This window comes from Cydia amplana, chromosome 16, assembly GCF_948474715.1.
Source record: "Cydia amplana chromosome 16, ilCydAmpl1.1, whole genome shotgun sequence".
NCBI classification, from domain to species: domain Eukaryota; kingdom Metazoa; phylum Arthropoda; class Insecta; order Lepidoptera; family Tortricidae; genus Cydia; species Cydia amplana.
The window spans coordinates 11012762-11035895 of NC_086084.1; the positions used below are offsets into that span (position 1 = coordinate 11012762).

Sequence of the window (23134 nt, forward strand, 5' to 3'; positions counted from 1 at the left end):
AGTGGAAGTCCCTTTCTAACAAACGCTGTCAAAAAGTGACATCCGCTTGTATTACAAGTTACAAGCTTTTAAGAAACGGGCCCCAGGTGGTTTTTGACTGGCAAATTTAGGCCCCTGGATGGAACTCTAGACTCTCTAGAGGTTAAATAATATTGAATATTGTGAGTGTGAAATAGAATAGAATTAAAGTAAAATTCATTCATGATGTTATAATTTAATAACTCCAAATATTTTACACAACAGTTACAGAACATAAAAATACCTTTGGTATTGCGCCGTAGAGGTGGTAATAATTGCACATAATTAATTTTCATCTAACTACCTTATGTACAAAAAATACAATACATTTATATAAAAACTGATTTCGCAAATAGGTATAGGTAACATTTTAGTTCACATGAATATCTTTGACTGCTATAAAATATTTACGAGTATTTTATATTGGAGATACATTACAGTTAGGTATATGGTGTTCTATAAGAATGGATTAGGTTTTTATCATATTTATACAGGCTATAAAACCTATAGACGTGCAAAATCAAATAAGAGTTTGTGACGTCAGAGCAGAAGTTAACTAGATGGCGCCATGGACACTGTTTATAACTAACCATTTGTAAACCTTATGGTATTGCGATAAGGTTTACTAATCTTCAATGAACAGTGAATGTGTCTATAAGTATACGGTTTATTGAGTTAGTTTCGCCGCTATAAGAACGTGTTCAAGCTTATTAGTTTAACTACTACTTTGTTGCCACGAATTCTTGTATGGTGCCGCACGTCTATTAGGTCATCTGTATATTAAATAGTAACAAATAAATTAACAAACAAATAAAAAACGTGACAGTGTAAATCCAGTCCATAAGGATATAAAATCATGTCAAACTTATAAAAAAAAACAGGAAAATAAATAAGCATCACATTCAAAATAAAATATCACAGAAATTATTCACAGTGTTACTTTAAAACTATTATTTTTATCTTCTTCAGTTCAAACTTAATGAATGATCTTTATTTGGTAAGTAAGAAATGCATTTACATACTTTAAAAAGCATGTTAAAAGGTAAACTATACATCCTTACATTTGGACCCATCTCTGATCCAATTTTCATCTCTTGACCATGAAAACTATACAAAAGCGAGAAAAATGCTATGAATAAATTTATCTACAGGATCTTTCTACTTATTATTAAATGCTCATGTAAAAACTCGGCCACATCGCAGTGAAAGAAAACGGGGTCTACTATAAAAATTGAACAGTACTTATTACATTTGTAACAATAATTAAGTATATACTTACAAACAAGTTCTACTTAAAATAAATGGATTATATTAATACTTGATTCGTACAAAAACGCTGGAAGGCAGCGGAAACATCTGAAATCCCATTGGTCAAACGTGCTATAAGAATATAAATACAAAGCTTTTGTGCCCAAAACAATAGTTTTGCTACATGCTACTGAACCTTAGAAATCCTCACTTTTTATTGGCCTTTTCACGGTATTTTCCAACCATTGACGTATATCCAGCGTATATCTCAGGAATGAGCGTTTCATTTATTTTATGCCATTTTTATTTATTGTAAATAACCTTTTTTGCCACTTTTGTGTTATTTCTACTCAGAATCAGTGAGCTCTTTCGATCCTAATAGGGTAAAAAAATGTCCCAGTTTTTTTCCTATTGTGTTACCATTTGCCCATGTACTTTGTACGGTGGTAACAAAAAGGAAAGTTTGAAAAATGTAAGGAAATTTTAGAACACGTTTTTTCTCCTATAAGGATGAAAAGGGCTCGCGATCCTGACTAGAAATAACACAAAAGTGGCAAAAAATTTCACAATATATAAAAATTGCAAAAAATAAAAGAAACGCTCGACTGGCCTTACGGGCAATAAGAATGGGGCATGAATGGGGCTAGTACAGCGGTATAACTGCGCTACAACGCGTTGGTTGATGAATTCGCATCACGCATGCGATTGGTCGCAACTAGTTGCGTTAGACTGCACGATTGGCTCGAATTCGTGAGTACCGGTGAACTAGTACCATTTTAGGGCCCGTAAGGCCCGTCCTGAGATATATGTCAATGTTTCCAACGTATACTCCGCGTTAAAAATGTCGAGCGAAATAGCAAACCGGAGACTTCGACTTTTTGCAACGGCCACCCTGACACCGGTCGAAAGTAGCCGTCCCAAAGGTTCATAAATATGTAAACATTTTTTCATCTTAATCCATTGCAATAAGGTGAAAAAATGAATTTCCATCATTAAAATGCAGCCTTCAGACCGGCTAGCACGAGTTTCGTTTTCGCGCACGAGTCCATACTTGAAGTCGCGCTAGATGTATGGAGTCGCGCGCAAGAACGCAACTCATGCTAGCAGGTCAGTAGTATTTTTATATAGACTATGCTCTCTCTACTGATGAAGATGCCTGCATTATTGTAATCGCTGCTGCGAATTAAACTCCGAGGGGCCTACCGCGAAAACCGAAATACGCAAATTGCGGGGATGTCTCTCTTTTACTCCAATGAAGGCGTAATCACAATCAGAATGACAGAGAAAAATGCCCGGAATTTGTGAACTTCGATTTTCGCGGTTATAGCCCAGTTTCCTAATAGTAACTACGATACTATTGGTACTCATAAAAGCATTAAAAAAGCAGAAGGGCGCTGCTTATACATATCACAGGTTGCGTCAGGCATGTACGCTGAGCCCGCTCTAACCCATACACGCCTTGGGGGGATTTTCTAAAAAGTGCCCGTTTTTTTCGAAAGACAATGTTTTTTTAATTTTTTACTCCCGTAAAGTAAATAAATAAATAATACATAGAAAACACCCACGACTCAGGAACAACTATCGGTGCTCATCACACAAATAAATGCCCTTACCGGGATTCGAACCCAGGACCGCGGCTTCACAGGCAGGGTCACTACCCACTAGGCCAGACCGGTAATCAATCAGAATATGGCAATTTTAGTAAGTATTTACTAATTGTCATATGCGGCAAATGGTTATAAAATCAGTCAATCGTGCCTGTAATATTGTGGCCAATTTGACAGCTAACATGTCTACGTTATGGGCGCTGTAAAGCTTTGGTTTCCTCCGATAGCGGTGCCGTCATATGGCGGCCGTCTCCATACAAATACTACGACATCCATATTTAGCCGTATTATTTAGTATGGAGACGGCCGCTATATGACGGCACCGCTATCCTAGGAAAACCGATCTTAAGTATGGCGACAATATTTTGTACTACTTTAAAATACGTCATTATTATTACTTTATGCAGTTATACCAGTCTAGAATACTATCCATTTTAATAATGTTCCAAGGATAATTAGTATCAATATCGAAAGAAATCAAGCCGAGGAATCTGTAAAGAAATATTTGCGACGAAAAATGTGGTGGTCACTTTTTTGAAACTCCCCTAATAATACTAGGATGGAAAATGGTCAATGGGTGCATAGCTTATAATTTACAGTTAGGTATAAATAGTACTTACACTAAGGCCTAGTTCAGACGGAGAAGTAGCTTCTCACTATTTAAGGATGAAACATTGTAAGGAAAATCCATAGACATTTGAATATAAGAGATGCGATTTTTGACGATTTTTTAGCCATTGATTCCTTTTTAAAAATGTTTATTGTACCTAAAGTGTCATTCTATGGAACTTGCCTATGTAAACAAAAGTCACTAGTAAATTGACATTCAGAAACAATGTTAATAAGGCGGTTTGTTTACATAGTTAGCAAGTTCGATAGAATGACACTTTAGGTGTTATTATTAGTATGCTTTTTGGTGTACTTTTTATGTATTTGCACGATTTTGACACATTATTGTTTACTGTCATGTCGATAATGATATGATTGATTGTATCACCACATATTCAAATCATCTATGTTCACTTTTAACACAAAATTAAGGTGAGATCCTTATTATGGCAAGACTTTTCACTATTAGGTGCTCAAACACTGTTTCGTCACACCATTTACATTTATAAAGGCCACTACAGACACAACTAAATTCAAAGCCGGATTTTCACTAACTGACAAATATATCTTATATCTATGGTCACAGAATGGTCACTGACCGATTTCAGGTGAAGTCTATGATACAGGAAATCTGTTAGTACAATAAGGCTCTGAATTCAGTTGTCTATGGTGGCCATTATGGTTGCATAAGATTACTTCGTCCATGGTCACCTGACAAGGTGTATAGGCTCAGACATATAGACTGTACTCCCCGAGTCCACACGACGGAGCGTAGCAAACCTCACTATTCTTCAAAAACGTCCCACCATAGACATATAGGTTGTACTCCCTGCATCCACCATTCTACAATCACACGACGAAACGTACTTGGAAGTCCCTGGGCTACCGGGTCTGGGACCATCACACTATTCTGTCTTTGGCTGCACGCCAAAGCTTAACAAGTTCCATTCTTCATTAACATTATTCGCCACACCATAGACAATCGTCCAATTATTTAGTCTATGGTCACACGACGAAGCGAACTCGGCCTCACGCATTAAATCCTTGAAAGTCCCCTGGCCTGTTTTATCGACGCGTGGCGCGTGTCGAGCCGGTATAGTATTCTGACCGTCACACGCGAAAGCGTAACAAGTCTTCACTACTCTTTACGCCGTCTGTCACACCATAGACATGTAGACTCCAGTCCACTATTCGGTCTATGGTCACACGACGAAGCGAACTCGGCCTCACGCATTAAATCCTTGAAAGTCCCCTGGCCTGTTTTATCGACGCGTGGCGCGTGTCGAGCCGGTATAGTATTCTGACCGTCACACGCGAAAGCGTAACAAGTCTTCACTACTCTTTACGCCGTCTGTCACACCATAGACATGTAGACTCCAGTCCAGTATTTAGTGTATGGTCACACGACGAAGCGAACTCGGCCTCACGCATAAAATCCTTGAAAGTCCCCTGGCCTGTTTTATCGACGCGTGGCGCGTGTCGAGCCGGTATAGTATTCTGACCGTCACACGCGAAAGCGTAACAAGTCTTCACTACTCTTTACGCCGTCTGTCACACCATAGACATGTAGACTCCAGTCCACTATTCGGTCTATGGTCACACGACGAAGCGAACTCGGCCTCACGCATTAAATCCTTGAAAGTCCCCTGGCCTGTTTTATCGACGCGTGGCGCGTGTCGAGCCGGTATAGTATTCTGACCGTCACACGCGAAAGCGTAACAAGTCTTCACTACTCTTTACGCCGTCTGTCACACCATAGACATGTAGACTCCAGTCCAGTATTTAGTGTATGGTCACACGACGAAGCGAACTCGGCCTCACGCATTAAATCCTTGAAAGTCCCCTGGCCTGTTTTAACGACGCGTGGCGCGTGTCGAGCCGGTATAGTATTCTGACCGTCACACGCGAAAGCGTAACAAGTCTTCACTACTCTTTACGCCGTCTGTCACACCATAGACATGTAGACTCCAGTCCAGTATTTAGTGTATGGTCACACGACGAAACGAACTCGGCCTCACGCATTAAATCCTTCAAAGTCCCCTGGCCTGTTTTAACGACGCGCGGCGCGGTCGGAAACGGTATAGTATTCTGACCGTCACACGCGAAAGCGTAACAAGTCTTCACTACTTTTTACGCCGTCTGTCACACCATAGACATGTAGACTCCAGTCCACTATTTAGTCTATGGTCACACGACGAAGCGAACTCGGCCTCACGCATTAAACCCCTGAAAGTCCCCTGGCCAGTTCTCGCGGCGCGCGGCGCGGTCGGATCCCGTGCAGGCGAAGAAATCGTCGCCTTCGAACGGGTCAGACTCGCGCGTGAAGATGTTGACGGATTCCGATTTTTTGATGTCCCTCTGGGTCGACTGGGGTTTGGGCCTGTAAAATAAACAAAAATAAATATTTTGAGACAATTCGAGCAACATTTCAACGCCCGTTTTCAAATTATAACCGATTAGTATTTTAGAGACCTCTCAAATCCTCAAGTACATATTTTTAAATCGATACGATTAAGGGGACATACCACTTAAGATCCCAGTGAAAGATACCTCTGAAGATACGTCTGTAAAATACACCACTACCTTTATTTATTACCTTTCAGATCCCGCGATAGCTATTTTCTTCAAAATGACAACAACCTTTAACTCCCGGGCTTTTGAAATCGCTTGTACATACAACATCGCAACGGTTCCCACAATACAGGCGTCATTTCTGCCGACGCGATGCGAGTCGAGGGGCTAAACTGTAAGGGTCGGTTGCACCAAACAGTCATCGTTAAAGAGTTCGCTAGATTTTATTGTATGGAATGTTTCATAGTAAACCGCCGCGGCGCGCCAGGAGACGTTGATCAGTCTATCAAGTGCGAATGATGCAACTGGCACTATAGTTCGTTTTTTTAGCATTAGAAAGAAGGTAAGCGATCTTGACATGTCTTTTAATTGAAAAACGCTTTTTAAAAATCAGTAACTATTATGAAAGCAGAAGAATATAAATGATCGTATTAGATTCATAATTGTTACTACACAAACTCACCTACCTCACTTAAGCTTTGGTTTCCTCCGAAAGCGGTGCCGTCATATAGCGGCCGTCTCCATACAAATACTACGACATCCATATTTAGCCGTATTATTTAGTATGGAGACGGTCGCTATATGACGGCACCGCTATCCTAGGAAAACCGATCTTTAGAGCAGTACTTAACTTACCTCAGCGGCGGCACGTCCTCGTCCTCCTCGGCGATGGAGGCGGCGCGGCCTCGGGCCTGGGGCAGCGTGAAGTCGTCCTCGAACAGCGAGCGCGGCGACACGGAGTCCGAGTCGAAGCGGAACCGCGAGGCCGGCTCGTCCGCCCGCGCGCTGCCCGTCGACAGCGGGGACGCAGTTATCTCTTCCGACACGACTCAATGTCTCTTAACTCACCACACCTCAGCTCAGCCAAGAGACATTGAGTCGGGTCGGAACACTCGGAACTGTGCCACTTAAGCTTTGGTTTCCTCCGATAGCGGTGCCGTCATATAGCGGCCGTCTCCGTACAAATACTACGACATCCATATTTAGCCGTATTATTTAGTATGGAGACGGTCGCTATATGACGGCACCGCTATCCTAGGAAAACCGATCTTTAGAGCAGTACTTAACTTACCTCAGCGGAGGCACGTCCTCGTCCTCCTCGGCGATGGAGGCGGCGCGGCCTCGGGCCTGGGGCAGCGTGAAGTCGTCCTCGAACAGCGAGCGCGGCGACACGGAGTCCAAGTCGAAGCGGAACCGCGAGGCCGGCTCGTCCGCCCGCGCGCTGCCCGTCGATAGCGGGGACGCGGTGATCTCTTCCGACACGACTCAATGTCTCTTGGCTCAGCACACCTCAGCTCAGCCAAGAGACATTGAGTCGGGTCGGAACACTCGGAACTGTGCCGCTTAGAGTGGCATGTACCTCAGCGGCGGCACGTCCTCGTCCTCCTCGGCGATGGAGGCGGCGCGGCCTCGGGCCTGGGGCAGCGTGAAGGCGTCCTCGAACAGCGAGCGCGGCGACACGGAGTCCGAGTCGAAGCGGAACCGCGAGGCCGGCTCGTCCGCCCGCGCGCTGCCCGTCGACAGCGGGGACGCGGTGATCTCTTCCGACACGACTCAATGTCTCTTGACTCACCACACCTCAGCTCAGCCAAGAGACATTGAGTCGGGTCGGAACACTCGGAACTGTGCCACTTAAGCTTTGGTTTCCTCCGATAGCGGTGCCGTCATATAGCGGCCGTCTCCGTACAAATACTACGACATCCATATTTAGCCGTATTATTTAGTATGGAGACGGTCGCTATATGACGGCACCGCTATCCTAGGAAAACCGATCTTTAGAGCAGTACTTAACTTACCTCAGCGGCGGCACGTCCTCGTCCTCCTCGGCGATGGAGGCGGCGCGGCCTCGGGCCTGGGGCAGCGTGAAGTCGTCCTCGAACAGCGAGCGCGGCGACACGGAGTCCGAGTCGAAACGGAACCGCGAGGCCGGCTCGTCCGCCCGCGCGCTGCCCGTCGACAGCGGGGACGCGGTGATCTCTTCCGACACGACTCAATGTCTCTTGACTCACCACACCTCAGCTCAGCCAAGAGACATTGAGTCGGGTCGGAACACTCGGAACTGTGCCACTTAAGCTTTGGTTTCCTCCGATAGCGGTGCCGTCATATAGCGGCCGTCTCCGTACAAATACTACGACATCCATATTTAGCCGTATTATTTAGTATGGAGACGGTCGCTATATGACGGCACCGCTATCCTAGGAAAACCGATCTTTAGAGCAGTACTTAACTTACCTCAGCGGCGGCACGTCCTCGTCCTCCTCGGCGATGGAGGCGGCGCGGCCTCGGGCCGGGGGCAGCGTGAAGTCGTCCTCGAACAGCGAGCGCGGCGAAACGGAGTCCGAGTCGAAGCGGAACCGCGAGGCCGGCTCGTCCGCCCGCGCGCTGCCCGTCGACAGCGGAGACGCGGTGATCTCCTCCGACACGACTCAATGTCTCTTGACTCACCACACCTCAGCTCAGCCAAGAGACATTGAGTCGGCTCGGAACACTCGGAACTGTGCCGCTTAGAGCAGTACAGACCTCAGCGGCGGCACGTCCTCGTCCTCCTCGGCGATGGAGGCGGCGCGGCCTCGGGCCTGGGGCAGCGTGAAGTCGTCCTCGAACAGCGAGCGCGGCGACACGGAGTCCGAGTCGAAGCGGAACCGCGAGGCCGGCTCGTCCGCCCGCGCGCTGCCCGTCGACAGCGGAGACGCGGTGATCTCCTCCGACACGACTCAATGTCTCTTGACTCACCACACCTCAGCTCAGCCAAGAGACATTGAGTCGGCTCGGAACACTCGGAACTGTGCCGCTTAGAGCAGTACAGACCTCAGCGGCGGCACGTCCTCGTCCTCCTCGGCGATGGAGGCGGCGCGGCCTCGGGCCTGGGGCAGCGTGAAGTCGTCCTCGAACAGCGAGCGCGGCGACACGGAGTCCGAGTCGAAGCGGAACCGCGAGGCCGGCTCGTCCGCCCGCGCGCTGCCCGTCGACAGCGGAGACGCGGTGATCTCCTCCGACACGACTCAATGTCTCTTGACTCACCACACCTCAGCTCAGCCAAGAGACATTGAGTCGGCTCGGAACACTCGGAACTGTGCCGCTTAGAGCAGTACAGACCTCAGCGGCGGCACGTCCTCGTCCTCCTCGGCGATGGAGGCGGCGCGGCCTCGGGCCTGGGGCAGCGTGAAGTCGTCCTCGAACAGCGAGCGCGGCGACACGGAGTCCGAGTCGAAGCGGAACCGCGAGGCCGGCTCGTCCGCCCGCGCGCTGCCCGTCGACAGCGGGGACGCGGTTATCTCTTCCGACTCGAACGCGAATCTGAAAAGTTTTTAATAGTAGATTGTTAACGAAGGGAGAGGTAGTTTGGTGCACGAACGCAGTGAGAGCGCCAATAGTCCGAGGCTGAAATGATGCCTTTCACCCGAGTTAAACACTCTGCTTTTCATTTCTCATGCTCTGAAAGAGGGTCATTGTTGTTCTAAAAGGTGTGCAGAAAATGATACGTTTCTGCACTAGAACATTTAACTTTCCAAGTACGAATTTTTTTAAGGTAAACAATTGAAATTTGGTTTTAAATTGATTTTTTATACAATTTCCATTCTGATATTTAACTCCCCATGCCATACCATCAGACTAAACAGAAACAGTAGTAGGTGCAGGCATTAAACAAAAAAAACGCAGAATAGGTAATAATTGGGTAATTTGCTAGTAACTGGCCACCCTTAACTAAAAATGAATTCTATTCACCTATATACAGAATTCATTTTAGTATAAGGCTAGGTATTGAAGGCTGACCAGTTATTGAAACAAAAAAGTTTATAGGTGAATAGAATTCATTTTTTGTTTAGGGTGGCCAGTTATTGGCCGGTGGCCAGTTACTGGCGAATTACCCTACATACTATGCATCTTTGATAATCAGAAATCGGACAAATTTGCGTCATTGCTCGCAATAATGTGGACATAACTCCAAAATTGATTAAATAATTAATCATTTAATTAATTTCTTACCTGAGTTTTAATTTTGATTCCTAATCAATAAATAACACAAAGATGTAAAATGTAAATTTATTTAAAAAAATAATCAGCAGTGGGTTCCAAATTTTCTGAAGGTACTAATTTTTTTATATCAAAAATATATTTAAGTGCTATTTATTAACTAGGGAACAAAATTAAATATCAGGTAAAAAGTTAATTAAAATAATTTTTTGATTAATTATTTAATCAAATTTGGAGTCATGTCCACATTATTGCGAGCAATGACGCCAATCTGTCCGATCTCTGTTGATAATAATAACTCACCTCGTTCCTTCGAGATTAGCATAAGGCGCCTTCTTCCTGACGGGCGGGGGCTCTGTGAAGTCATTGTCGAACGGACTCGTCCGCTCCCGAGGCGAGAAGTCGTTCGAGAACCGATAGTCACGCCGCTGTCGCGGGTCTTCGCGTCTCGAGCGGCGGCGGGGTTCGCGCGGGTCGCGGGGGTCACGGGGGTCACGGGGGTCACGGTCGCGAGGGTCGCGAGGGTCACGGGTGTCGCGATCGGAATCGCGGCGGGAGGAACTGTTGGTGGAGCGACGCGACGGCCAGCCGAGCGTCGATCCATACCTGAAGATGACATGTCATATCTTTAGTACCTAGTAACAGTACACTATATTTTATTTGAATTAATAAATTACATTAAAATTAACTATACTTAAATAACTCGTAAAACTAAACAAAGCCTACTACTAAATCTTAATCTAAACTTCTTAGTTCAAAACCTATTCTCCAAATTCGCCCCGCGCCCCTCCAGATGCAAAGGAGCCCATCACGCTCGCCGCGTTGCCACGTTGAACCGCGATGGACGACCTTTGCATAAGGAACGACCCGGAGCGAGGGTCATGACCACTCTCTCTCAAACTCCCTAGTAACTAGATTGTTACACATAATAATTATAACTCTGAACTGAACCAATTACCTTCGTTCGCTAAGCTCGTCCTGCCTGCCTTCATTCCGCCGCCTCGACTCACGCCACCCCAATGACCCATAATTTCGTTCTGAAAAATAAACTCATTAACACTTCCGTGTTTTTTGACACGCATTCGTTCAAACAGTCGACACGATAGATGAGAAATCAGATTTTAAAAAGCGTTAAAACTAGGTTAGGTTGGGATAAGTGCCAGTTGCACCATCCGCACTTGACAGGCTGATCAACGTCACCCGGCGCGCCGCGGCGGTTTACTATGAAACTTTCCGTACAATACAATTTAGCGAACTCTTTACGATGAGAAACAGATTGGTGCAACCGACCCTAAGTGTAAGCATGTACCACGTAACTGTATCAGAGGTCTGGCTATCAGTTTATTCCATCCTGGATATCACTTTATTACATTTTATAGTTGTGTTAATAAGTAACACTATCGCTTTATTGTATCGCTTTTTGGCGATAAGGCTGGTTGTTTGACTCTTCTTGAGTTGCTGTATTAATTGTATTGTTTTCTGTATGAGGTCTACAATAAAGAGTATTTGTATTGTATAATGTATAGGGTGAATCAACTTTTTCTTGTCACTCGTTGCCATGGTTACGTTCTCCTGGGTCACTCTTTAAAACCTGATTTTTTGGCATTTAATTTCACCAAACACGCTTTTTTGTGAAACTTATAAACCCTTTCCATTGAGGGTCGTCTACCAAGCGTGTCAGAAGAAGGTGGTGGACAATGTCTTCTAACAAACTATGCTACTATTGTCTCTTGGCTGACCGGACAGAATAACAACAGGAAATAGTTGATCCACCCATAAGTACCACTTACCGTTACTTCGCCACCGCTGGTCGGAGCCCCATCCCCTGGGAGACGATCTGCCAGACCCGCAACCGTCGCTGTAACTGTATAATACATTTGGGTTAATCAACTTTTTCTTGTCACACGTTGCTATGGTTACGGTCTCCTGAGTCACTCATAAAATTCTAGGTTTTTCGTATTTAAATGAACCAAACTTGCATTTTTCGGTAGTTATAAGACCTTTCCATAATGGGACATCTACGGAGCATGTTAGTAGAACATGGTACAGCAGTTCTTCTAACAATCTATGCTACTATTGTCTCCTCGCTGATGGGACAGAATAACAACAAGAAATAGTTGATTGACCCATTTATAGTTTGTCAAAGGACTGTCTCATTCATACTAATCAGAGAGAGAGAGATAATCATACTATCTTTGTCTTACACTAGTACTCTAGCACCCAAGTGAAAAGGATGAGTATAGTATTCCTGGTTCTTAATGATTGACAAATTGGTTTGACCAACTTATTACACTACAAAACATTATTATTGTTGTTATGAAGTGTTAAAATACGGAAGACCTTGGGAATCCGTTTAACACGAGGCCTGGCGAGTCATTTAGTGCTTTTCTCAAAAATGGTAGAAAAAAATATATACAAGCAATTTATAGGCTTTAATATAAGATATATTTATTTATTTAATTTCATATCAAATTGTTCGATTTACTGCCATTTTTTTTATTTTTTTAAATGCAAGTGTAGCTTTCTGCCGAAAACACTAGTTAGTTGCGGTTGGTTGACATATTTCGAAAGTATTAGAACAAATTAAATTATTTTCAGAAAATATTTTAATTTGTTTTTATTTCAAGTAGACACACTAAAGTCTATTTTTTTATTCGATAGACTGAAATGACATTTCATAGTATGAAAATCATCTATCATTTCATACTATGAAATGTCATTTTAGTCTACCGAATAAAAAATAGACTTTACTATATAAATTATATCTGCCGCGATAGCAGAGGACGCTGGTTCGATTCCAGCCTGGGGCACTGGAGGCCTTGGTCACTTTTTCTTAGTATACGACATTTATTTAAAAGTTTATATTTCGAAAGTGCTGTAAATCTAATTTCTAAGTAAGGTTGGTATTCCACTTGTCCATATCTTGGTCCAATGTGCATTGCATCTCACTCTCTCACTAAGCAAAATGTGAGAGTCAAAAACCTAAGAAACCCTCAGAAAGTAAGTTTCGAGATTTATTCAAACTGTATTTATCGTATCTAATGTAATTCTATTACGTAGAAAAAGACAGAATGACTTACTCCTCCTCCTCATCGTACGAATGCCGCGGCTTTCTATGTCTGTCCCTTTCTTTATCCCTGTAATCCTTCGGCCGTTCTCTGCTATACGTCCTGTCTCGCTCTCTCTCCCTGCTGTACGTTCTGTCTCGATCCCACGTGTCGTTTTCCCTATCTGAAAGAAAGAAACAAATTGACCCTTAATTTAAGACGCGTAAAGTTGTGCAACATTTTGAAGGCGCAGTTTCTACAGCTGAAGTAGATGGCGCTGTACGCTGCCATGTTTTAGACATGCAAAGATATACAATTTTCAGAGCAGCAAAACTCCTCTTGTTACTTGTTATACTATCCTCATTACTAGATCTGAGCCTCTGTTCATCGGTGGAAGTCAGTGTAGCTGACCAGCAAAGGGGCTTCGGCCGTTAAAATCGTTTTTATTATGGGACCAATGCCAAAATTTGTCCGTTTCAAAAATTCCGGTTGATGTGATGCCGCTGATTTTTATGGGACAGCCAAATTTTTTTTTTCGCGGTTTAGGCATTGGTTTCAAAGGTTGTTCAGTATGACCTAGAAAGTCACTACGCACTTATGCAGAGTGTGGCTAATGATTAAAATGTCACCCTATATATTATGAACTGTATAATTTTTATTCCAGTAATGAGTAAATTATTTCAATTTTCACAGTAAACTAACCTCTACTCCTTCTATGCCGATCTCTATGGTCTCTATGGTCACGTTCTTTGCTGACGTCACGGCGGTCCCGACCGCTGCCCGAATCCCTTCGGGACTCCCGTCCCTCTCTGCTGAGATCTCTGTCTCTGTCGCGGCTGTCTCTCTTGTCTCGTATTTTGTCCTTCTCTCGCCCGCTGCCGGAGTCTAGGCATTCTCTTGAGCCTTGCGATGAGTTGTGCCTGAAAAAAAAAACAAATATAATGTTTCAATAGGGAGTATTTTGCCGCCAGAGTGCAGCACTAGCGCCTTTAGTATACCACAGAGTAACTTATACATACTGTACCTTAAACTGTTTTTTGACAAGTTTTCACAGACAATAAAATATGACATTGATACATCAATGCGGTTTGTTTACAAAGGGCCTACCCGGGACACGCGAAATCGATACTCGGCTATCTGCCTCTTTATCGCTCGAATATGCAAGACTGATAGAGAGGTTAGATAACAAAATTTCAACTCTCTCGTTTGCGGTAGACCCTTAGATTGTGAGTTATTGTGGGAGTGGCGCCCCCTACGCAGAGTTTCCCTATTGAATATGTTGAAATGGTGTGAAAGAAAAACATTTGTGACAATGTGTGTCAAAAAAACTGAAGCCACGACCATTTGGTAGCGTATAGCTTACTCGACCCTGGCCTCGACCTATATCAGATCAGACACTGATAATTTCTTTCTCATTCCTTTCCCAAAATTTCGTTACGATTGGTTAAGTTTTGGAAGCAGAAAATGTCGAGAACGAAACCTCGATTTCTGTGATTTTTACGCACGATTTTTCACCTAACCTGCCGATGTCCTTATCGCACTAATGCCGTCAGCGCGACGGAGATATTTACTTAAAGGGGCCCACTGATTAACAGTCCGCCGGAGCCGGACGTTATCGGCCTGTCAGTTGTTCGGAACAGTCAACTTTTTGTTCTAACCGACAGGCCGATATCGTCCGGCGGACGGTTAATCAGTGGGCCCCTTAAAATTCTTAAATCTGAGAAGGGGTTCAGCTAATATATCCTCTTAACACATTCAGCGCCGAAAACCCGACTATCGGGTATTTTATGATTCGGTTCCCAGGCCGGACGACTCGATAGTCGGGATCATGGTACTACAGCTTTATATGAAGAGATTTTTGTGGCTTGCCACGGGTCTTGTTTGACTGGGTGGCAATTTTTATTTAATCGTATGGCAGTATTTGAGTCGCTTAGAAAATAAAAATTAAAAATTAAAGAGCTATATCCAATGTCTTGGCCCATAGGGCTGGGTCTTCACTAGGCGCGAGCAGATCTGTATGGTTGCCATTAAACTTTCTTTTCGGGCAGTCGTGTATTATGTTTATTCGTTTATTCATTAAATATGTACAGCAAACTTTTCACTATATCTAACTATACATTTTAATTGAAGCCAGCGTTTAAAGACATAGTGTGCAGTAACAGCCCAAAAAGACCGGGGCCTGTGCTAGGGCTAGTTACAATATATGTGACACAAGTTTAGAGAGCGATCGGATAAATAAATTTCCTATACCTAATATAAAATTTACTTAGTCAACGAAAAATGCTTAATTAAACATGCATTACTGGCTATATTTTTTTTAGTTCTTACAATAGTTCTGGTCAACTCTACTGCCCCACCTGCGATAGAGTTTTTGAAAGTAGGTTCGGCTTTGCCAGCCATATCAGAGCTCACGCTCGTAATTAGCTGGGGTCGCCGTTGCCGATTACGGCATGGATAACTATATATATATATATATATTTTTTTTTTTTTTTTTTTTATTTTATGTTCGTATATAACATACTATATACGTATACTGGATTTATAATTATGTAAGTAGCTATATATATTATTTGTTATATAATACACATACATATATATATTATATGGAAGAATAGAGAAATATGACACGGAGTTACGTAGCTTTGTATTTATTGAGGAAATATTTTTATGTAAGTCTTTAAATTCTGTAAAGGAAAAACTCAGGAGAAACACTTTGGTTTTTTTATTTAGCCTAATTATGTAATTTTGATTATTTTGAGTAGACACGCTTGCATAGCTCGATTGCAGTATGTGGTGGATAGTCTGCTTTGGGGCTCCGCAGTCACACTCTGGCGAATCTCGCCGCACTTGGTGGCAACTTGGTGGCACTGGGTGGTAATGAATGTGTTAGAGTAAGGCCTGAGTGGACGCTCGAAGCGGAGCGTTCGGCGGGGCGTGCAGCGTGGCGTCGAGCTCCCAAGGGATTTGAGCAGCGTGCACTAAAGCCGCTACTATACGTTGGCATTTGTTTAACATGCACGCCGCACGCCCCGCCCCGCTGCACGCCAAACTCGAGCGTCTACTCAAGCCTTACACTTAAAGTGGAGTCATACCTAGACTCTCGATCGCGATGCGGAGGTCGCTGCAGGCGGCTGGGCGGGGGCTCTTCGTCCCACGGTGACACGTCACGTGACGATGACGACGTTTGAACTGCAAACACAGGGATTATGTTGTAAGCAGATAGTAGAGACACCGGGACATAGACTAGAAATCCTCTAGCTATTATTTCATGAAACCGATGCTGCCAAAAATACGGGGGTGCGGGGGGACAAGGTGAGCCAGTCCCGTGCCGTGATTGGTCCGTTCAAAGACACGGACCAATCATGGCACGGGATTCTGACACTTGACTCGAAGATGGAGTAAAACTACCGTATATTTGTGGCAGAGGGGGTAGTTACTATGCTCAGTCTAGAGGATGTCTTGTCTGTGCACCGGGATAACGCTTATGTACGCCAGGCGTGGCTCACTCCGCGTCGCTACAAGTACCTATGTACATGCGGCCCACACCAATTATGGTGTCTAGCCATAGTAGTTGCTGCGCACCGTTATGGAACGGACGCCTGCTCGCGTTTGCGCCACCTAGCGGTCATATCTGTCGTAATAGACACATTTTGTTAGAGAGTGAATTTTCTATAGAGCTAAAGTTTATTTTTTTATTCGGTAGACTGAAATGACATTTCATAGTATGAACATCATGTGTCATTTCATACTATGAAATGTCATTTTAGTCTACCGAATAAAAAAATAGACTTTAGTACTATTATTTATTCTATGTCGACGTTTACTCCTGTTGCTTGTTTACTGTGGCAGGACCAGTAGCAAGCTGGAAAGCGCTCGTCTGAAGGGCAGGGCAGGGGCCCATTTCTCGAAGAGTATTAGACTAATACCGTTCGAGAAATGGGCCCCTGGCCAGCACAGGCCAGGCACAGTGTACAGACGCGGTACGCACCGGCGCCTGCGGGCGGCGGGCTGTGGTGGCGGCGGCGGCGCTCGCGCCACGCGTGGCGGGGCTCCGAGTCGCGCGAGTCCGACGACCACGGCGACGCGCCCGCGCCCAGCACCGCCCAACGACCCGAGCGACCAGCGCCGCGCGACACACACTTCTCTGCGAAATAACACCTTACATGTCAAACGCGGTACGTACCGGCGCCTGCGGGCGGCGGGCTGTGGTGGCGGCGGCGGCGCTCGCGCCACGCGTGGCGGGGCTCCGAGTCGCGCGAGTCCGACGACCACGGCGACGCGCCCGCGCCCAGCACTGCCCAACGACCCGAGCGACCAGCGCCGCGCGACACACACTTCTCTGCGAAATAACACCTTACATGTCAAACGCGGTACGTACCGGCGCCTGCGGGCGGCGGGCTGTGGTGGCGGCGGCGGCGCTCGCGCCACGCGTGGCGGGGCTCCGAGTCGCGCGAGTCCGACGACCACGGCGACGCGCCCGCGCCCAGCACCGCCCAACGACCCGAGCGACCAGCGCCGCGCGACACACACTTCTCTGCGAAATAACACCTTACATGTCAAACGCGGTACGTACCGGCGCCTGCGGGCGGCGGGCTGTGGTGGCGGCGGCGGCGCTCGCGCCACGCGTGGCGGGGCTCCGAGTCGCGCGAGTCCGACGACCACGGCGACGCGCCCGCGCCCAGCACCGCCCAGCGACCCGAGCGACCAGCGCCACGCGACACACATTTCTCTGTGAAGTAACACCTTACATGTCAAACGCGGTACGTACCGGCGCCTGCGGGCGGCGGGCTGTGGTGGCGGCGGCGGCGCTCGCGCCACGCGTGGCGGGGCTCCGAGTCGCGCGAGTCCGACGACCACGGCGACGCGCCCGCGCCCAGCACCGCCCAACGACCCGAGCGACCAGCGCCGCGCGACACACACTTCTCTGCGAAATAACACCTTACATGTCAAACGCGGTACGTACCGGCGCCTGCGGGCGGCGGGCTGTGGTGGCGGCGGCGGCGCTCGCGCCACGCGTGGCGGGGCTCCGAGTCGCGCGAGTCCGACGACCACGGCGACGCGCCCGCGCCCAGCACCGCCCAACGACCCGAGCGACCAGCGCCGCGCGACACACACTTCTCTGCGAAATAACACCTTACATGTCAAACGCGGTACGTACCGGCGCCTGCGGGCGGCGGGCTGTGGTGGCGGCGGCGGCGCTCGCGCCACGCGTGGCGGGGCTCCGAGTCGCGCGAGTCCGACGACCACGGCGACGCGCCCGCGCCCAGCACCGCCCAACGACCCGAGCGACCAGCGCCGCGCGACACACACTTCTCTGCGAAATAACACCTTACATGTCAAACGCGGTACGTACCGGCGCCTGCGGGCGGCGGGCTGTGGTGGCGGCGGCGGCGCTCGCGCCACGCGTGGCGGGGCTCCGAGTCGCGCGAGTCCGACGACCACGGCGACGCGCCCGCGCCCAGCACCGCCCAACGACCCGAGCGACCAGCGCCGCGCGACACACACTTCTCTGCGAAATAACACCTTACATGTCAAACGCGGTACGTACCGGCGCCTGCGGGCGGCGGGCTGTGGTGGCGGCGGCGGCGCTCGCGCCACGCGTGGCGGGGCTCCGAGTCGCGCGAGTCCGACGACCACGGCGACGCGCCCGCGCCCAGCACCGCCCAGCGACCCGAGCGACCAGCGCCACGCGACACACATTTCTCTGTGAAGTAACACCTTACATGTCAAACGCGGTACGTACCGGCGCCTGCGGGCGGCGGGCTGTGGTGGCGGCGGCGGCGCTCGCGCCACGCGTGGCGGGGCTCCGAGTCGCGCGAGTCCGACGACCACGGCGACGCGCCCGCGCCCAGCACCGCCCAACGACCCGAGCGACCAGCGCCGCGCGACACACACTTCTCTGCGAAATAACACCTTACATGTCAAACGCGGTACGTACCGGCGCCTGCGGGCGGCGGGCTGTGGTGGCGGCGGCGGCGCTCGCGCCACGCGTGGCGGGGCTCCGAGTCGCGCGAGTCCGACGACCACGGCGACGCGCCCGCGCCCAGCACCGCCCAACGACCCGAGCGACCAGCGCCGCGCGACACACACTTCTCTGCGAAATAACACCTTACATGTCAAACGCGGTACGTACCGGCGCCTGCGGGCGGCGGGCTGTGGTGGCGGCGGCGGCGCTCGCGCCACGCGTGGCGGGGCTCCGAGTCGCGCGAGTCCGACGACCACGGCGACGCGCCCGCGCCCAGCACCGCCCAACGACCCGAGCGACCAGCGCCGCGCGACACACACTTCTCTGCGAAATAACACCTTACATGTCAAACGCGGTACGTACCGGCGCCTGCGGGCGGCGGGCTGTGGTGGCGGCGGCGGCGCTCGCGCCACGCGTGGCGGGGCTCCGAGTCGCGCGAGTCCGACGACCACGGCGACGCGCCCGCGCCCAGCACCGCCCAACGCCCGGAGCGACCAGTGCCGCGCGACACACATTTATCTGCGAAATAACACCTTACATTAACATACATCGGGGTTTTCGGTGCGGGAATGTTTTACACTAGCCAAATAACAGGTAATAAGTTTTTGGCAAAAATTAAATTTTTGGTACAGCTGACTGTACTTTTCTTGCGACAGACAACTAATATTCATCGAGACAATTCTAAAAACTCCTAACACAATTAGGTTCCGTTGTTTTATCACAGAGTTCCTATGGCCACCTCCTGTCTCCATCATCAGATCAGCTCGATGGTACCATAATATTGCATTGTCACCCGACTTACACACATATGCAAATGTTCAGCTTCATCGGAAACCGTTAATTTGCAAGATTTGACCCGTGCAAACACAGGTACATACAATACAATGCCATGTAAAAGCTTGTAAAAAAAATCAAAATTGTTCGTCATTTAGAGAGTACCCTGTATAGGAATTAACTATCTGGGAGTATATAAATGATAATCCGGAATACTTAATTAGAACGTGTATTTCTCAGTACACAGCCGGGGAACAACTGAGGAGCAAGTCGCGCGGCGGGCATTCCGTATAGCGCGGGGAAATGCTGACCACGTAATCTGTCCCTATAGTCGTCCCTCCCCAAAAAACAAAAAAAATTACAAATTTTTTAAGAAAACTTAATAATAAACAAATTACATAATATTGTTATGCTTCAGTAAGAACCATTTGTAATTACACATTAAACGGATCTACATATTTTGTATTTTATTGTGTCTGTTACCTTCACTATTTTAAATCAAACAAACTTTAAATCAAATCAAATGTGCTATGAAAACAATATCGCGCAGTTACTAGGTACTTGAAATCAGAGCGATAACAGGACACAATGTAACTTGAGTACAATGCTGAACTTAAGGTTGAAATTATGAATGCACAATAGGTAGTCACTTAAGTAATACATAAACACGTCACGATATCTAAATATAGATATTATCCGACCTACAATAAAAAATGAGTAGCTTATTTTACCACGTTAAACAATTTGCACTGCACTTAGACTTTCAAATAAATCTGTTGTGGCACTTGTGGCTGGCTTGGAGTCGCCTGAACTCCAGAAGACAGCTGTTGGTCCTTCGTCAGGACCTGAACTCTCTTGGTGAACCATTTATTCATCCTTTGTTTACAACGACTGTAGAAGTAGCACAGTAAAAATATCATCAAAACAATAATTATTGCCAATAACACGAAACTGAACGTGTTTATCTGGGTAGCGAGTCCGGAAACGTTAATAGATGCTTCTGCCGTAACGGTATTAAATTTATCCATATTTTCTGAGTCTTTCTTGGTACTGTAATTTCCCATGATTAGGTATTAAATGTTTCACTGTTTCGAGTGGAGTGCCAATTGTTTCTTAAAATTACATATTTATAAAACACATGTAACCTACATAAAGTGTTGTCACAATTAATACTTATTTGCAAAATTAAAATAATAGTTGCTATATATTAAGTTTACTCATCGCAAAATCTGACCGACTTCTTAACTGTCCGACCACTGCGCGTAACATAGGGCGCAACGCTATGCATAGGCGGAGCGATTCCGCTATCAGCTTGTGGCGTACTTGGTACAGTTAAGTTTTGTGATGAGTTCACTTTTTCGTTAAGTAAGTATGCAGGCTTTAGCCTGTCAATTGACATATTTACCTCACGCTCATCTAATTGAATTTTAAAAACCTTATCATTTCTTTTCAGAACTTTGAATGGCCCTTCGTAAGGCGTCTGTAATGAGGATTTTACTATTCTACGTACAAACACATAATCACAGGTTTTAAGATCAGGACTTACAAAGAATTTATCGTCTCTATTATGAGAGAATGGTCTTGGTTTTAATTTACGTATCGATTCCTTAATTTTATCTAACATAGTATATGGTTCTGTTATATTTTTATCAACATTACAATAAAATTCAGCAGGTAAACGAATGGAACAGCCATAAACTAATTGAGCTGCACTCACGCCTGTATCTAATCTAGGTACAGAACGTAAACCTAGTAAAACTGTGCTTAATTCTGTAACCCATGAAGTACTATTTATACGTGCCTTTAACGCAGATTTCAAAGTACGGTGAAATCTCTCAATAGCCGAGTTACTCATAGGATGATATGGCGTAGTTCTAATCCTCTCCGTGCCTGTATATTTCATTAGTTGTCTGAAAAGATTGCTTTCGAATTGCTTACCTTGATCACTGGTTAAAGTAACTGGACATCCGAATCGCACAATCCAGCCATCGTAAATAGTTTGTGCTACTATTTCTGCCGATATGTTTTGCAATGGAAACGCCTCCGGCCATCCTGTAGCTCTATCTATAATGGTAAGGCAATATCTGTAACCTTCCGCTGATGTTGGTAGTGGTCCTACTAGATCAGTATGTATATGCTGGAATCGGTCTACTTCTGGAAACTTACCTGGTGTCGATTTGGTGTGTCTCGTGACCTTGGCTTTTTGACATTGAACGCAGGTTTTGGCCCAAAGACCTACATCTTTGTTCATATTCGTCCAAAAATACCTATTAGAAACCATCTTGCGTGAAGTTCGTACACCGGGATGACTTAAGTTATGAATCTGATTGAAAACATCGCGACGAAACTGTTCCGGTATGTACGGTCTCACATTACCTGTAGTAACGTCACAGTAAATATCATATGTACAGTTAGGCAACATTATTTTCTTAAATTGCCAATTATTATTTTGTAATAATGTTTTCAATTCGCCATCTTTTTGTTGTGCCTTCGCAATCAAAGAAAAGTCTATTGCAATATTTTGAAAATCGACTGTCTCAACTCTAGATAAAGCGTCAGCAACTACATTGTCCTTACCCTGTATATGTCTAATGTCTGTAGTAAATTCACTTATAAAAAGTAATTGTCTTGTCCGTCTTGGTATCTCCTTGTTATTGTCGCTATTTAACTTACTAAATGCGTATGACAAAGGTTTATGATCTGTAAATATAATTAGTTCTCTGCCTTCATGCAGATACCTAAAATATTGTACTGACAAATAAATAGCAAGAAGTTCCTTATCATAAGTACTGTACTTCGTTTGTGCTGTTGTTAGCTTCCGAGAAAAATAAGCTAACGGTTGCCACTTACCTTCAACTTGTTGTTGTAACACAGCACCCGCACACGTGTTGCTAGCGTCTGCAAAAATCGCTATCGGTACTGTGGGAAGTGGGTATGCTAGCGTAGCAGCATTTTGTAAGCTATGCTTACATTGTTCGAATGCTATGTCAGCTTCCTGCGTCCACAGAATAGGTGTTTTGTCGTTTCGTTTTGCCTGATGAATATACCTATGTAATACTTCTTGGTATTGGACAGCATGAGGCATGTGCGGCCTGTAAAAGTTAATCATGCCTAAAAATGTTCGCAACTGATTAACGGTCTTGGGTTTCGGATACTCTTTGATAGCTTGAACCTTCTTTTCCAGCGGTTTAAAACCTTCCGTTGATACCTCATAACCTAGGAACTCTAATTTCTTCTCTTTAAATGTACATTTCTCCAGGTTAATAGTGATACCGAATTCGCTAAGTCTTTTAAACAATTGTTCGAGATGACCGTTGTGT

At 46.2% G+C, this 23134-nt stretch overlaps 1 protein-coding gene across 1 annotated transcript in view; it reads right to left on the reverse strand.

Annotated features, from left to right (window-relative positions):
- Positions 1–5646: 5646 nt before the first annotated feature.
- Positions 5647–23134, reverse strand: part of LOC134654989 (protein disabled) — a 51487-nt gene continuing 33999 nt past the window's right edge. Inside the window, exons 13-21 of the mRNA XM_063510445.1 lie at positions 19215–19364; positions 16168–16264; positions 13778–13995; positions 13109–13259; positions 11819–11892; positions 10987–11065; positions 10332–10634; positions 9150–9350; positions 5647–5862 (exon numbers count right to left, since the gene is read on the reverse strand). Coding sequence (XP_063366515.1) covers positions 5694–5862; positions 9150–9350; positions 10332–10634; positions 10987–11065; positions 11819–11892; positions 13109–13259; positions 13778–13995; positions 16168–16264; positions 19215–19364 — 1442 coding nt within the window. The 3' untranslated portion in view covers positions 5647–5693. The remainder of the gene's footprint in view (positions 5863–9149; positions 9351–10331; positions 10635–10986; positions 11066–11818; positions 11893–13108; positions 13260–13777; positions 13996–16167; positions 16265–19214; positions 19365–23134) is intronic.